General features: G+C 46.4%; 1 protein-coding gene across 2 annotated transcripts in view; it reads left to right on the top strand.

Moving 5' to 3' along the window:
• Nucleotides 1–13,314, top strand: part of Mapkbp1 (mitogen-activated protein kinase binding protein 1) — a 49,924-nt gene that overhangs the window by 22,173 nt on the left and 14,437 nt on the right. For both annotated transcript variants that reach the window (XM_055592936.1, XM_055592854.1), the window contains exons 2-6: nt 2,068–2,159; nt 11,039–11,101; nt 11,326–11,383; nt 12,320–12,490; nt 13,093–13,230. In XM_055592936.1, coding sequence (XP_055448911.1) covers nt 2,068–2,159; nt 11,039–11,101; nt 11,326–11,383; nt 12,320–12,490; nt 13,093–13,230 — 522 coding nt within the window. The remainder of the gene's footprint in view (nt 1–2,067; nt 2,160–11,038; nt 11,102–11,325; nt 11,384–12,319; nt 12,491–13,092; nt 13,231–13,314) is intronic.

Below are 13,314 nucleotides of genomic sequence, written 5' to 3'. Positions count from 1 at the left end.
TCCCCCTAGGGTGAGTTTGTGCTCTGCAGACAATACCAGGTGACTGAAGCCAGTGAGCCATTAGACCGAGAAAAAGAATGGAAGGGGCAGAAATTCACTCATGATCTAGAATGTTAGCATAGGCTGACATAGGGTTTAGCGCCTCAGCTGAGCCCATGGATAGATGAACAGTCTAGAGCTTAGGCTAATGCACTGTAACTAAACCACTGCTACCCGTGAGTAAACTCATGTTACAATTCCTGCTCCATATCCCTCAGAAGCATAAGTCACTCTCAGAGAATAAGTCACTCTGAGAAAATATTGTTTGGTTCTTTGTTTTGTTTTTCTGAGATAGATCATATAGCCCAGGCTGGCCTAGAACCCATTCTATAGCTCAGGCTGGCTCCAAACACAGTAATCCTCCTGTCTCAGCTTCTCAAGTGTTGGGATTACAAACATGTATTTACAACTCTGCATGCTTTTGTTTGTTCTTTCCTTCTTGCCTGCCTGCCTCTCTCTCTCTCTTTCTCTTTTTCTCTGCTTCCCCCCCACCCCCGCCAGTTCCCAGGGATTGAACCCAGCCTTTTTTACGAGACTGTACTAGACTATAGGTTTTAACTGTGCTACCATGGTGGGACTTATTTTAGTCTTATCAACCACGGGCATTACTTTCCCACCCAGTTCAAAGTAAAATGGCCTTTGTTGTTGTTTTATTTAGTGGTGTGTATGTACACATAGGTGTGGTCAGAGGATCTCTGGAAGAGTCTAAACAGGGCCGGGCACAGTGGCCATGCCTGTAATTCCAGCACTAGGGGAGGCAGAGGCAGGTGGATCTCTGTGAGTTTGAGGCCAAGCCTGGTCTACAAAGCGAGTTCAGGACAGCCAAGGCTACACAGAAAAACCCTGTTTTGAAAAAAACTAAAAAACAAACAAAAAAGAAATAGGACTTCTAAAAGCACTTTCAACTCTTCTCTGTTTAGGCCAGTAAGAGAAGATATGTCCAAAAACGAATCCAGTTGATTCTTGGCTTCCCCACTCTAGAAACTGGCCTGTCACAGTAGATTCTTTCTTGCCCTATATTTCTGGTTTACACCACTCCTTGGCCCTTCCAGACTCTCCAGGTCAGAGTTTTCATACGCCAGTATACTTTGCTTACATGGGCTCCTTGCTCTAAATCAAGGAAGAACAAGGACATCCCTGAGGGAAGGCGCACGAAGGAAGTACAGACAGCTCTGCAGGGAACTGGATCTGGAGTGACCAGAAAAACTGTGTGACAAAGAGCACCATGGAGTGACAATTTTGAGGTTATAGGGCAGAATGGATCTCACATACCTCACCCACAGAGAGACTAGTGAATTAATTTGAGGTTAGTCCAGTGGGGGTTCTGTGGCCTGCATTACAATGTAGGACAGCAACATTGTTGATGAAGATGGTGAAGTCTCATGTGTCATGTCTTCTCAGACTCTTCAGCATCTTACCCAGGCTTCCCTTTCATCTCTGTGGGAGTTGTGGCTTAATAACAATAATCAGAGTACCCTAAGCATCTGTGATTCCCGAAACACAGCATTAAGCCCTTCTTTGGCCTCCAAGGCGCCTAAACTATATGAACTGGCAGACAGGGAGGTGGAGTCCTTTGATGGAGGTCTAGCACGTGATCAGATACAAATCAAGGATGTCCAAGTTACCTAATTGATGCCTAACATTATTCTGGTCTCAGGAGATAGATTACTGTGGCCTTCAAAGGCTTGAAGGTCAGTGACCTCTTGTGAACCTCATAGACCCCCCCAGATCTCAGGCTCTAGCCTAGACTTTGGTGCCTTTTTGCATTGGAAGAATGCTTGTTCCTCCTTTGTCATCTACTTTAACCCTTTCATTTTCTTTTCCACGGCAACAGCAGGTAGAATCTGCTAAATGCAGGTGGCACTCAACTACTGTCATTTTCTCATATGTCCAAGGGACTTTTGATCAGAACAAAGTCTGAAGAAGTCGCAGGCTTATTTTCCTGAAGACAGGAAGATGGTGCTGCAGAGGATGGTTGTAGGCACCTTAGCACCCCCTCTAACCCTGTGCTGTGTCTTGTGCTAACAGGTGACCTTGGAGAAGGTGCTGGGAGTAACAGTATCTGGAGGCAGAGGACTTGCCTGTGATCCCCGATCAGGTTTAGTTGCCTATCCAGCTGGGTAAGTGCCTTTCAGGAGATCGTGTTGCATGAAAGCTTATTTTTCATTTTTTTAGGAACATTTTATTCTTTGAGAATTTCATTTAATGTATTTTGATCATATTACTCCCTTCCCCGTACTGTTCCCACATCTACTCCACTTTCCTATCCATTTAACTTTGTGCTCTCTCTCCATCTTTCTTTCCCCCTCTCCCTCTTTCCCCTCCCTCTCTCTCTTTTCAAAGACTCTTCAGTCAAATTTGTGTTGCTAATGACTCTCGGGTGCAGGGCTTGTCCTTAGATATGGTCAGCCTACCCAGAGGCTACCCATTAAAGAAAACCTACTCTCCCTGTCGTAGCAGCTGTCAGATGCCATAGCTCCTCATTAGGAGTGGGACTTTCACCCACCTCCCCACTTCCACCCCTCCCCACCCCACCCACATTAGGATTTTGTCTGGCGTGAGCTTGCCCTGATCGTGTGAGTGCAGTCACAACTGCAGTTAGTTCATCTGTCCACTTGCCATGCTGTATCCAGGAAGCAGTTTCCTTGATGTTATTCCCTGCCCCTGGCTCTCACAGTCTTCCCACCCTTTTTTCTGTGAAGATCCCTGAGCCTTGGGGAGAAGACTGTGAGTTATAATCAATCAATGTAGACCAGTTGAGGTGGACAGGAGGATTCTGAAATCTTGTGAGAGATACGTCTAGGTCAGCGTTTTGATGTCATGTCTGTGGAGAAAACACAGTCTAAGTAACAATAATTTTTTATTGGGTGCTGTCCTTGCTTCGTCCTGTGCTGATGCTTGGTTATCTTCCCAAGCCTGCCCGTCCACACACACAGATTTATCCTTTTCTTGTATAGGAGTCACAACATCTTTTTTTAAAAACTACTTTTATTTATCTTCTGTATATGAGTGTTCTGCCTATACTCCATGGACCATGTGTGTGCCTTGTGCCCATGGAGGCCAGAAGAGGGCATCAGGTCCCCTGGGACTGCAATTCCAGATGGCTGTGAGCCAACATGTGGGTCCTGGCCCTTTGGAAGAGCAGCTAGTGCTCCTCCTAACTGCTGAGCCCCAGCACCATCTTTAATAACTGTCTTCTAGTAGGCTTTAATGGCTTTATTGTGAAATGGCACCAAATGTTTAAATTGTCCATCTCAGGGCTGGGGTAGAGTTCACTGGCAGAGTGCTTGCCCAGTAAGGCCTGAGTTTTGACTTCTAGCAAAATAAATATTCAACTCAGTGAATTTTAGTAATTTTATAGAATTTGCAGCCATTGCCACAGTCAGCTTTACTCCAGAAGCTCCATGTAGTCAGTCAGGTGCGATGCTTTGTGGCCCTAAGTACTTGAGAGGCTGTGGCAGGAGAGCACTTGAGCGTGCTGCACCAGCTCATAGTTTAGAGAGGAAACAGATTCGCGGTGAAGTGATGTGTTCACCATCACATTGCCGGTGTCTGCCTTGGAGGGCGCGTCCAAGTGGCCTGACCGTTGAGCTCTTCTAGCCAGACTTTCTGCTGTTTCTCTCAACTGTCTCAGTGTATGGACAGATTGATCTGTGCCAGGGAGACTTCTGGCCCTGGGTTCTGAGTTGGGCGTCTCTCCAGAGGGGTCCTGTGGTGCTTAGTGTCCACAGTTGGGGCCCTGTGGTTGCTGCAGTGGCTTAGCCTGGCAAAGACTGGACAGGCTTCCTTTTTCCCTGTTAAAGCAACTTGATAAAGGGCCTGACCTGCTAAATAACCCAATACTGCCTGCCTCAGGGGAATTCCACTCATACCATGCCTGCCCCTGCCTGGAAAAGCCAAGTCCCTTCTTGTTGGAAATGGGACTGGGGCTAGATATAAGCTGTGCAGAAAAGCTTGGGGTACCACTTCTGGTATGCTAAGCCCCGTGGCAAGGCCTTGGGAAGTGTGGAACTCTGCCGCAAGCTCTCCTTCCTTATACCCCTGTGCCAGGCCTGGAGCTTTTGAGTATATACTTATCTTTACAGGCTCTTGCAGCCCAGTGTGCTACCTGGAAATCCTCCTTCAGAGGATTTCATATACAGGGTCATATACAGGGTCTCCTAGGAGATTTCTGAGTATTCTTGGTTTTGGCTAACTCTGGGCAATACTCCCAAGCTGTTTGCCGACCTGTGGCTTTCTTAGACTTTTGGTTTCTGTCTTTGCAAATGGCTGCTTCCTAGAGCTTTGGCTCTTCTCTGTGCTAGAGCTCCCTGTTGTGCTCCTAGGGTTCATGGGGACCACTAAAGTCTATGGGAGCCCAAACAGGCTTTTTCTCTCCCTCTTTTGCCCAGCACCACCCTCAGCCCCCACACTCGTTCCTGCTGCTCTTGCTGTAGGAACCAGCTCAGGTATCCTAGAAACAAGAAGAGAAACAAAACTCTGAATCCTCCCAGAGGCCTAGCAGTAACTATCAAACCAAAACAAAATTTTCTGAGAGGAAATGAAACAGCACAGGAAAGGGGGGTCAGCAGCATGTGTTAGACAGAGGTGGGTGGGATTTGAGTGAATATGGTATCTCGGGCCAGCGCCCCTCCTCAGAGCTTTCCCTTAGCTACTGTTGTCCCACAGGGAGCCCACCCTCACCTGCCGTACCTGAAGCTGTGTTAGTTACCTTTCTCTTTGCTGTGGCAAAATACTCCTGAAGAACGGCGTAGGAATACCCTCAAGCTATGAGCCAAAACAAACCCTCCCTTCCTTTTTAAAGCATGACAGCAAGAGCAGGACGCCACCAGCCACTTGGCACCCATAGCTGGGAGGTAGAGAGACGACTGCTGGTGCTCAGCTGCTGTCTCATGTCTGTTTACTTGGCCCCCAGCCAACACAATGGTAGTGCCCACAGTAAGGGTGGATCTTACGCCACCAACTAACCCAGTTTAGAAACTCCCTTGCAGACACACATAGATGTTTGTCTCCTATGTGATTATAGATCTTGTCTTCTATAAAATAGATTGTGATTATATCCTGTCCACCTGACAGTATTACCTGTCATACCCCCTACCTTAGGATGCCAACACAGTTCTCAGGCAGTCTCTTTGAGGGACCTAGCTTAGTTGAACTGTCTTAGTTGAGCTGGGCTTCCCCCACCCCCACCCTCCATGATGGAATCCTATATGGGGACACCTACTCCCTAGCATCCTCTGTGTCTTTACTTCTGACTATTGTGTATTTCTAACTTCAGACCCTTCGTTCTCCCTGTAACAGTTTGCTCACTGACTTATTTCCTCAGCAGTTTATTAAAAATCAGGGATATAGCAGTAAATGAGAGAGACAGGCCACTGATAATGTGGAGTTTAAAATCAAGAAGGGCACGCAGACAACAAGCGTACAAAAAGTTAGTGAGCAAGGGAGGATCAGGAATGCAGGGTGATGGACACGACAGTATGTAAATAACTGGGAGCTAGAGAGGGTGCTAGATTGGGTGGTTTAGGGGCTGAAGCGATGGCTCAGTGGTTAAGAGCTCTTGCTGCTCGTGCAAAGGACCTGGGTTTTGTTCCTAGTCACACAGTGGTTTACAACTGTCTGTATTTCCAGTTCTACGGGATCTAATGTCCTCTTCTTGCCCCTGCAGGTACCAAAGTAGGCCTGTGGTGCATATACACACATGCAGGCAAATATTCACACATTTAAAATAAAATAATTGAGTGGTCAGGGCGCAGTGGGGAGTAATTGAACCGATACTAGCATGGCAAGAAGAAAGCAGTATGTGAGATTTGATGCTTAAGTGTTCCAGATGGAGGAAGTGTCAAGTGCAAAGATTCTAAGGAAGGGAGGACTTATTTTGTTACAGGAACCAGTTCTCTAGTGTTTAATCTAGAGTGAGTGAGAAACAGGGAGCTCAGAAACCATCATTATGATCTAGCTTTTAAATCTTGCTGCTCACAAGGATGTGCCTCTTGTTGGGGAAATAAATGTCTCTGCTGTCCTCTGGGGAGAGAAAATTATTTCTTATAGCTCTGTACCACTAGTCATGTAAGTCATAGAGTCAACACTTAGTCTTATTTTCATGTTATTCTGATATGTTTAGACACATTATCTATTTTGCAACTAGGTTTTCACATGTTTTTGAGAAGGGGTTTGTAAATATTCCATAAATAGATATTACTAGGCCATATGGGCTGAGAAACAACTCGTTCCCCTTGAAGCTTCATGAGCCAGGCCACAACTGCCATATTTCTCTCAGTATTCTGATTTTCCAAACTCCCACCAGACTGGTCTAATAAGCTCTGCTTACAGCATTCCAGGGCTTCTCTAGCCTACAGCTCTACACACTCTTTCATATTCCTCAGGCAAGCAAGTTCCAAAGGCATTATGAGCCATTTTGGTTTCATCATATCAACCCATGACCCAGTTTGCTTTATTAGCTACTGTGGTGCTTTGAATAAGACTGGCTTCCAACGCCAGGCGTGGTGGTGTACACCTTTAATCCCAACACTCTAGAAGCAGAGACAGGTGAATCGCTGTGAATTTGAGGCCAGCCTGGTCTATAAATTGAGTCCAGGACAGCCAAGGCTACACAGAGAAACCCTGTCTTGAAAACCAAACAAGCAAACATAAAGAATGTCTTCCATAGTCTCACGTATTTGTATGCTTAGCCACCTAGGAGTGGAACTGTTTGGAAGGGTTAGGAGGTGTGGCTTTGTTGCAAGAGATGTGCCAGTGGGGGTGGGCTTTGAGGCTCAGTCTCTCTCTGCCTCTGAATCAGGCTGTAGCTCTCAACCACTTCTCCAGTGCCATGGTCCCTGCCATGCTGATAATGGACTAAGCCTCTGAAACCCTAAGCAAGGCGCAATGAAATGCTTTCTTTGATAAGCGTCATGGCGTCTCTTCACAGCAATAGAACAGGGACTACAGTAGATACTCTTCCTGTTGATGTGACAGAATACCTGACAAAAGCAGCTCAAAGAAAGAAGCTTATTTTGGGCCACAGTTTGAAGCTGTAGCCCACCGTGGCCTGTCATGGTGGCAGGGGAGACAGCTGAGCACATTGCATCAGAGAGAGATGAAAATTATACTCAGCTTCCCTTCTCCTTTTTATTCAACTCAGGACCTCAGCCCATGGTTTCAGGGCGAGTCTGCCCTCCTCTGCTAAACCATTTTGGAAACTCATACACCTGCTAAGAGGCATGTTATGGTTATTTAAAGCTTGTGAAGGTGGCAGTAAAGACCACAGTAAACAGAGCACACAGTGGTCCTGTGTGTACACAGTAGTCCTGTGCATCCACAGTAGTCCTGTGAAGCAGATATTTGTTCTGCTTTACAGATGAGGAGACTTGAGAGTTTTAGAAGTAAGAAACAAGTTCAAGATCGTACAGTATATTATCAGATGGGTCTGTCTGACCACAGTGATCTTCATCTTTCTACCACTATGTTGTCCTCGGGCATCAGTGAGGGAGTTATGGTTGTAACAGGAGAACCATGGGCCTGTCCCTGCAGCTCGAGGTCATAGGTCTGACAGGTTTTTCAGCAGAGTTTGGGGGTCTTGCCGCTAGTGATTTAAAGCTTGTTTTCCCTTTCTTTCTCCTTCCTTTATTCTTTCCTTTCTTCCTTGGGCTCTCATGTATTCCACACTGGCCTCAAACTCACTGTGTAGCCCTTAAACTTCTGATCCTCCTGCCTCCACCTTCTGAGTGCTGAGAATATAGGCATGTACTACCATGCCTGGTTTATTAATGACTTTAAGCTTTATTTATGCCTTCCAAAAATACTGAGTGCCTGTCTTCCTAGGGCTGGGGACTTAACAGTAAACAAAACACAAAGTGGCATCTTTGCTGAGTTGAAAATGCAGTGATAGGTACTCCTCACAAAGTAAATTATGTAGAAAATTATAAGTTGCTGCATGCTTTGGAGAAAGAATAAGCAATGGTGGTAAAGTGCAATAAAGAATGTGGGGAGTGAGGTTTAATAATAGGATTAGAGGGTGGCATTTGAGTTATGCATGAAGGACTTTTAGTATGCCTCCGTGTGGCCCTTCTGAGTTTATACCCTGAAGGAAATGTGAAAACATGTTGTTTCTGGTTCAACCTCCTTGGCCTGCACATGTTTGTGCTGCTCCACTCATGGCTCATCCTGGTGTTCATTTGGCTTTGCCTCTGGAGGATGGAGACTGGTAGGAGATAGCTTCTCTGAGAAAGAAGCAAGCCTGGGCCTGTGCAGTGTGATTGTCAAGGGCTTGGCCCTTCCTGGCACTAGTGTTCCACAGTATGACTCTCCTGAGCTGAGGCCCTAAGGGACTGAGGCCTTACCCTCTCTCTATAAGGGTGAGCCATCTCTCTGTACCCTCAAGTTCTAAGTTACAGGAGTCAGCCTGTGGGGCCAGCCCAGCCCAGCCTTTATGTTGATGACTTCAGTGAGTATTTCTGCAAGGGCTTACGCTACTGGGCAAGGACACTGGAAGTGAAGGGCCAGTGACTGATGCCAACTATGCCCCACCCTCCCCTCCCTAGCTGACGGAGTCGTCTGTTAAAAGTTTAATAAGCAGACCAAAGAGGAGAAGACCAAAGACACTCTTTGAGGCTATTTGAGAATAGGCCCTCCTGTTTGCTTGGAAGAACTCAAGTCAGCTGGACATATATAAGCCATGGGCACAGCTCTTCCAAAAGGGAATACATATGTGCTCACTTTTTCTCTCTGAGGAGTTAGCTGCCAGTCTGAATAAATCTGAGTAAAAAGACTAAGTGTCTTGTTCTGTATGTTTCCATTCCTGCCATGCCAGAAAATTTCCTGTTATATGATGTAAGGGGAGAAGATAGGTGAGGGTTCTCATCTGCTTGTAGCCAATTATCTTTCTGCCTGTATTGTGTGCACATGCATACGCGCGTGCGCACACACACACACACACGCACGCACGCACACACACACACACTTTTGCTTTCCTTCCTCTTTCCACTGTGAGCTTGAATTTAGGAGATGTAGAAAACAGAATAAATGGTATTCTGTGAAGACTTAAATGTGTACATAGTGGCTAGAAAGGTTTTGTTTTGTTTTAACAGGGTCTTATACAGCCTGAGATGATCTCAAACCCACCATATAGCTGAGGATGACTGAACTTCTGAGCCTCCTGCCTCGACCTCCCAAATCCTGGGATCATAAGTGTGTGCCACCACACCAGGTCAAAGTGTTTGAAGCAGTCTGATGCACTGCCCTTTAAAGGCCACCGTGCTGCTTTTGGCGATAGGCTTAAGGGAGCACTCACAGGCAGAGCTCTCAACACTGAGTTGTTCTGCATTTGGAATGTAGTTAGCTCCATTGTGTCACCATTGTAGTTAGAGGAGTTCTCTCAGAGACCAAAGCCCTTGACAATCTGTTTCTAGTCAGAAGCTAGTAGCCCATAATCTGTCAGACTGGCCACTTTTGCCTGAGCTGAGCCTTTAGAGGGCTTGTCAGCACAGTTTAGAAGAGGGTTCAGGCAACAGCAGCCACAGAAAACCTCTAAGTCAATGACAGTGGGCCTAGAGAATATTATTTGGCACACAATGAATAGTGTTTGAATCATTGTCCTGTTCAGAAGTGATAGGATAAAAAGTTTCCAGAGCTCTTGGCTTTGTCATTTCATATTTTTAGGACAAGGTTTTACTTTGTAGACCAGTCTAGCTTTGAACTCAATATATTGCACATTTGAAGAATCAAAACTTGATTCTTTGGCTTGCCAAATGCTGGTATGACAGGTATGCCCCTAAAGAGGGCTTTTGTCATACTTAAGACCCTCTTGACTGTGGCATTTTGAAAGGAGACGTGGGAGATTAGAACTTGATGTAAGAAGTGAAAAGAGAAAGGAATAGGGAAAAGGGAACAGGAAAGAGAGGGGATGAGGGTAAGAGAAAGAAAACAATTGAGGAAGGGCTGGTAGGGGCAATTAGTGGTGAGGAGACCCAGGTCTTCAGGTCTGTTGGTCAGCTGGAAGTTCTGGATGTGTTTGGCCCCATCAAAGGTATCTGGGGAATGTGTAGACTCTGTATATTGGATTAGTTTTTGAGCCTGAGATGCCAAGTACTTGTTATTATTGCACTTGTCTATTTAGTTTCCCACTACAGTCTGTCTGCTCTTTCCTTCTCCTAGTTTTTGGTATAGCAGCTTCTAGGCGTGCTCTTTTCTGCTATTCCAAAGCTAAGAGATTAGACAGCTGGACAACAGGCTAGGGCCTGTCGTAACCCAGGAGCCTGCCGAAAACGCTGTTTGGCCCTTAGCCTCTAACTTATTGCTGCTGATTCCTACCATCCAGCTTCTCTGCCCAGAGCTGCTCTGGACAGTATCTGATCCCATCTGGTAGCCTTGTCCCCTGGGGAAAAAGGTTGTCCCAACCCTTTTGTGAACGAAGGGGAGGAAAAATCTCTACTTGTCTTGTTCTAGCGATCAAAAAGCTCTGCTTGGGCCCTGAAGCCAGGGATCCTCTGGCTTAGTGGGAGACTCTGTAGCATTAAGTCATTCCCAAGGCCTTCTCAGGCTCTCTCTGTTCCTGCCACCTCTAGCGTATTAGGCTTTCTTGCAGCTCTAGCACTTGCATAGCCCCCATGTCCTTCCTTGCTCATAGGTGGAGGCACACTATCTATAACAAGGAGTAAGCTATGCGGCTCTAACTGAGAACTGGTTGCAAGCTGAGACCTGAGCTGATCAAATTGCATTTATTCTTCCATCTCATATGGGGAGGAATGCTGTTGGGAAGGAAGTTATCCTGCTGTCCTTTGTGGGTGTGATGAGAGAAGGGGCTGACAATCAGGGTCCTAGTGAGTAGGCTTCCATGGAAAACCTTTCTACCATCTGAAGCTGCTGAGATAGGCTCTTTGGTGGAGAAAGCAGTGGAAACTGTGAGCTTGGTTGACCTGTTTTCTCTGCTGGGTCCTAGGTGGGCTCTTGAGGTCACTGTGCCTAGGAGCTAAGCCTAACATCTCACTCATCTCCTCAGGTGTGTGGTTGTGCTGTTCAGTCCCCGGAAACATAAGCAGCACCATATACTCAACAGCTCCAGGTATGTGGGCCTGGCCTCAAGGGGCTGTGCAAAGGCCTTGGCCAGGGTCTGAGGCTCTGGGGTTTGGGGACCTGGTTTGGCCCTGAGGCCAGATAGGGAAGTGGCATGTATACTCTTGAGTTTGTTGGTCTTGCCTTTGAAAACTATGCAGGAAGGATGGAGGGAGAGAGGTGGGAAGGGGCATAGTCTACTAGGTCCAACCAAGCCTGCCTTGTCTCTCGTAGGAAAACCATTACTGCCCTTGCCTTCTCCCCTGATGGCAAGTACTTGGTCACTGGAGAGGTGAGTGAGGAACAGGGCAACAATACTGTGGCTATGGGTACCCTGTGTCCCGCTAGGGTGCTTGCACTTTGGCTTCTTTGGCTGATGCCCTGATTTCTGCTGTGTCTTAAAGAGCTGTTTTTTGTTTTTGTTTTTATTATGTATACAGTGTTCTGCCTGCATGTACACCTGCACACCAGAAGAGGGCACCAGATGTCATTCTAGATGGTTGTGAGCAACCATGTGGTTGCTGGGAATTGAACTCAGGACTTCTGGAAGAGCAAGCAGTGCTCTTAATCTCTAAGCCATCCCTCTAGCCCCCTAAAGAGCTGTTTTTAAGCTTTAGTGTGATCAGACTCCCTGGGAGGGCTTTTCAAAGCTCACAGCTGGGTGCCTGCTCCAAAGTCTGATTCTATAATCTGGGGTTCCCCAGATAGCTCTTCTTTTAAAAGCAAAACAACACCAAAAACCATTAATTCATTTATTTATGTGGGGGAGGGGACATGGAGCTCTCACTCAGGTCATCAGCTTAGTGACAGATGCCTTTAATATCTGAAGCTCTTGCCTTCTTTCTTTCCCTTATAGCTTCTAACAATGTGGGGTGGTTTTAGGCACATTTTGGAAACCACCACCCTAAAATATTCCTTATCTCCAGATGCCCCCTGCTGGGCACACCAGGAGCACAGCTCAGAGTAAAAGTAATCATTTGTAGTCCTGGCTGCTTACTAGAATCAGTAAAAGGAGCTTTGAGAAAATACAGAAGCAAAGCTAGCCTCATCCAGATAATCTCTGGTGTCCTCAGATGTTATTGTTCCTCCTCTCTGTCTTTGTCTTGCTCTTTCCTTTTAAGCAGGGATGCATTGAAGAAACAGTGTTTAAAGCCGGGGAGGTGAAAGACTGAGGAGGCTGCGAGTAACAGCCTCCCACAGTTCTCACACACATTCTTGCTTCCCGCAGAGTGGGCACATGCCTGCCGTGCGGGTTTGGGATGTGGCGGAACGGAGCCAGGTGGCAGAGCTGCAAGAGCATAAGTATGGCGTGGCTTGTGTGGCTTTCTCCCCTAGTGCCAAGTACATTGTCTCTGTGGGTTACCAGCATGATATGATTGTCAACGTGTGGGCCTGGAAGGTGAGTGGCCTGGGTGGGACAGCTTGACATCCTTATGGGGGTTCTGGTCTCAGTGGGGAGTTGGGAAACTGCTGACCTGAGCAACTTCATTTACTTCCCTGATTTCCATCTTGTTCTTGAAAATTATTTGAAGTAGAAAATACTAACTGTAAATTATTTGAAAAATAATTATTATTGAAAATTATTGAAGTAGAAAATAGAGGGGCTTCCTGTACACTTGAGGAATTAAACCTTTGAATTCCTTTAGAAAAGGATTTGCTTTCCAGGTGTGGTGGTACACACCTTTAATCCGAGCACTCAGGGAGGCAGAGGCAGGCAGATCTCTATGAATTCGAGACTAGCCTGGTCTACAAAGTGACTCCAGGACAGCCAGGGCTACACAGAAAAGCCCTGTCTTGAAAAACCAAGAAAAAACAAAAAAGAGATTTGCTTGTATTTTTTTGTTTGGTTTGCTTTGTTTTCTGACCAATAAACACTGGAAAGGAAGGGTTTTTGTTTTCTTTTGTTTTCAAGTAGAAATTATTGCCAGCTCTTCTCCATTCTCAGAGTCCTTCTTATCCCCAAGGATCAGAGCTTTCATTATCCCTTTGACTTCCCTCCAGAAAAACATTGTGGTGGCCTCCAATAAAGTGTCTAGTCGGGTGACAGCAGTGTCCTTTTCTGAAGACTGCAGCTACTTTGTCACTGCAGGCAACCGGCACATCAAATTCTGGTACCTCGATGACAGCAAGACCTCAAAGGTGAGGACCAAGACACCCTACCGTGGACACTGCTCCAGCTAGCCGCCCCTGGCTTGCTCAACCGTCACCTATTCTGCATGGGCC

This window comes from Psammomys obesus, unplaced genomic scaffold (genome assembly GCF_907164565.1).
Source record: "Psammomys obesus unplaced genomic scaffold, mPsaObe1.curated_primary_1811, whole genome shotgun sequence".
Lineage (NCBI taxonomy): Eukaryota > Metazoa > Chordata > Mammalia > Rodentia > Muridae > Psammomys > Psammomys obesus.
Note: the sequence above shows the minus strand (reverse complement) of the source record. Positions and strands in the feature narration are given on the sequence as shown.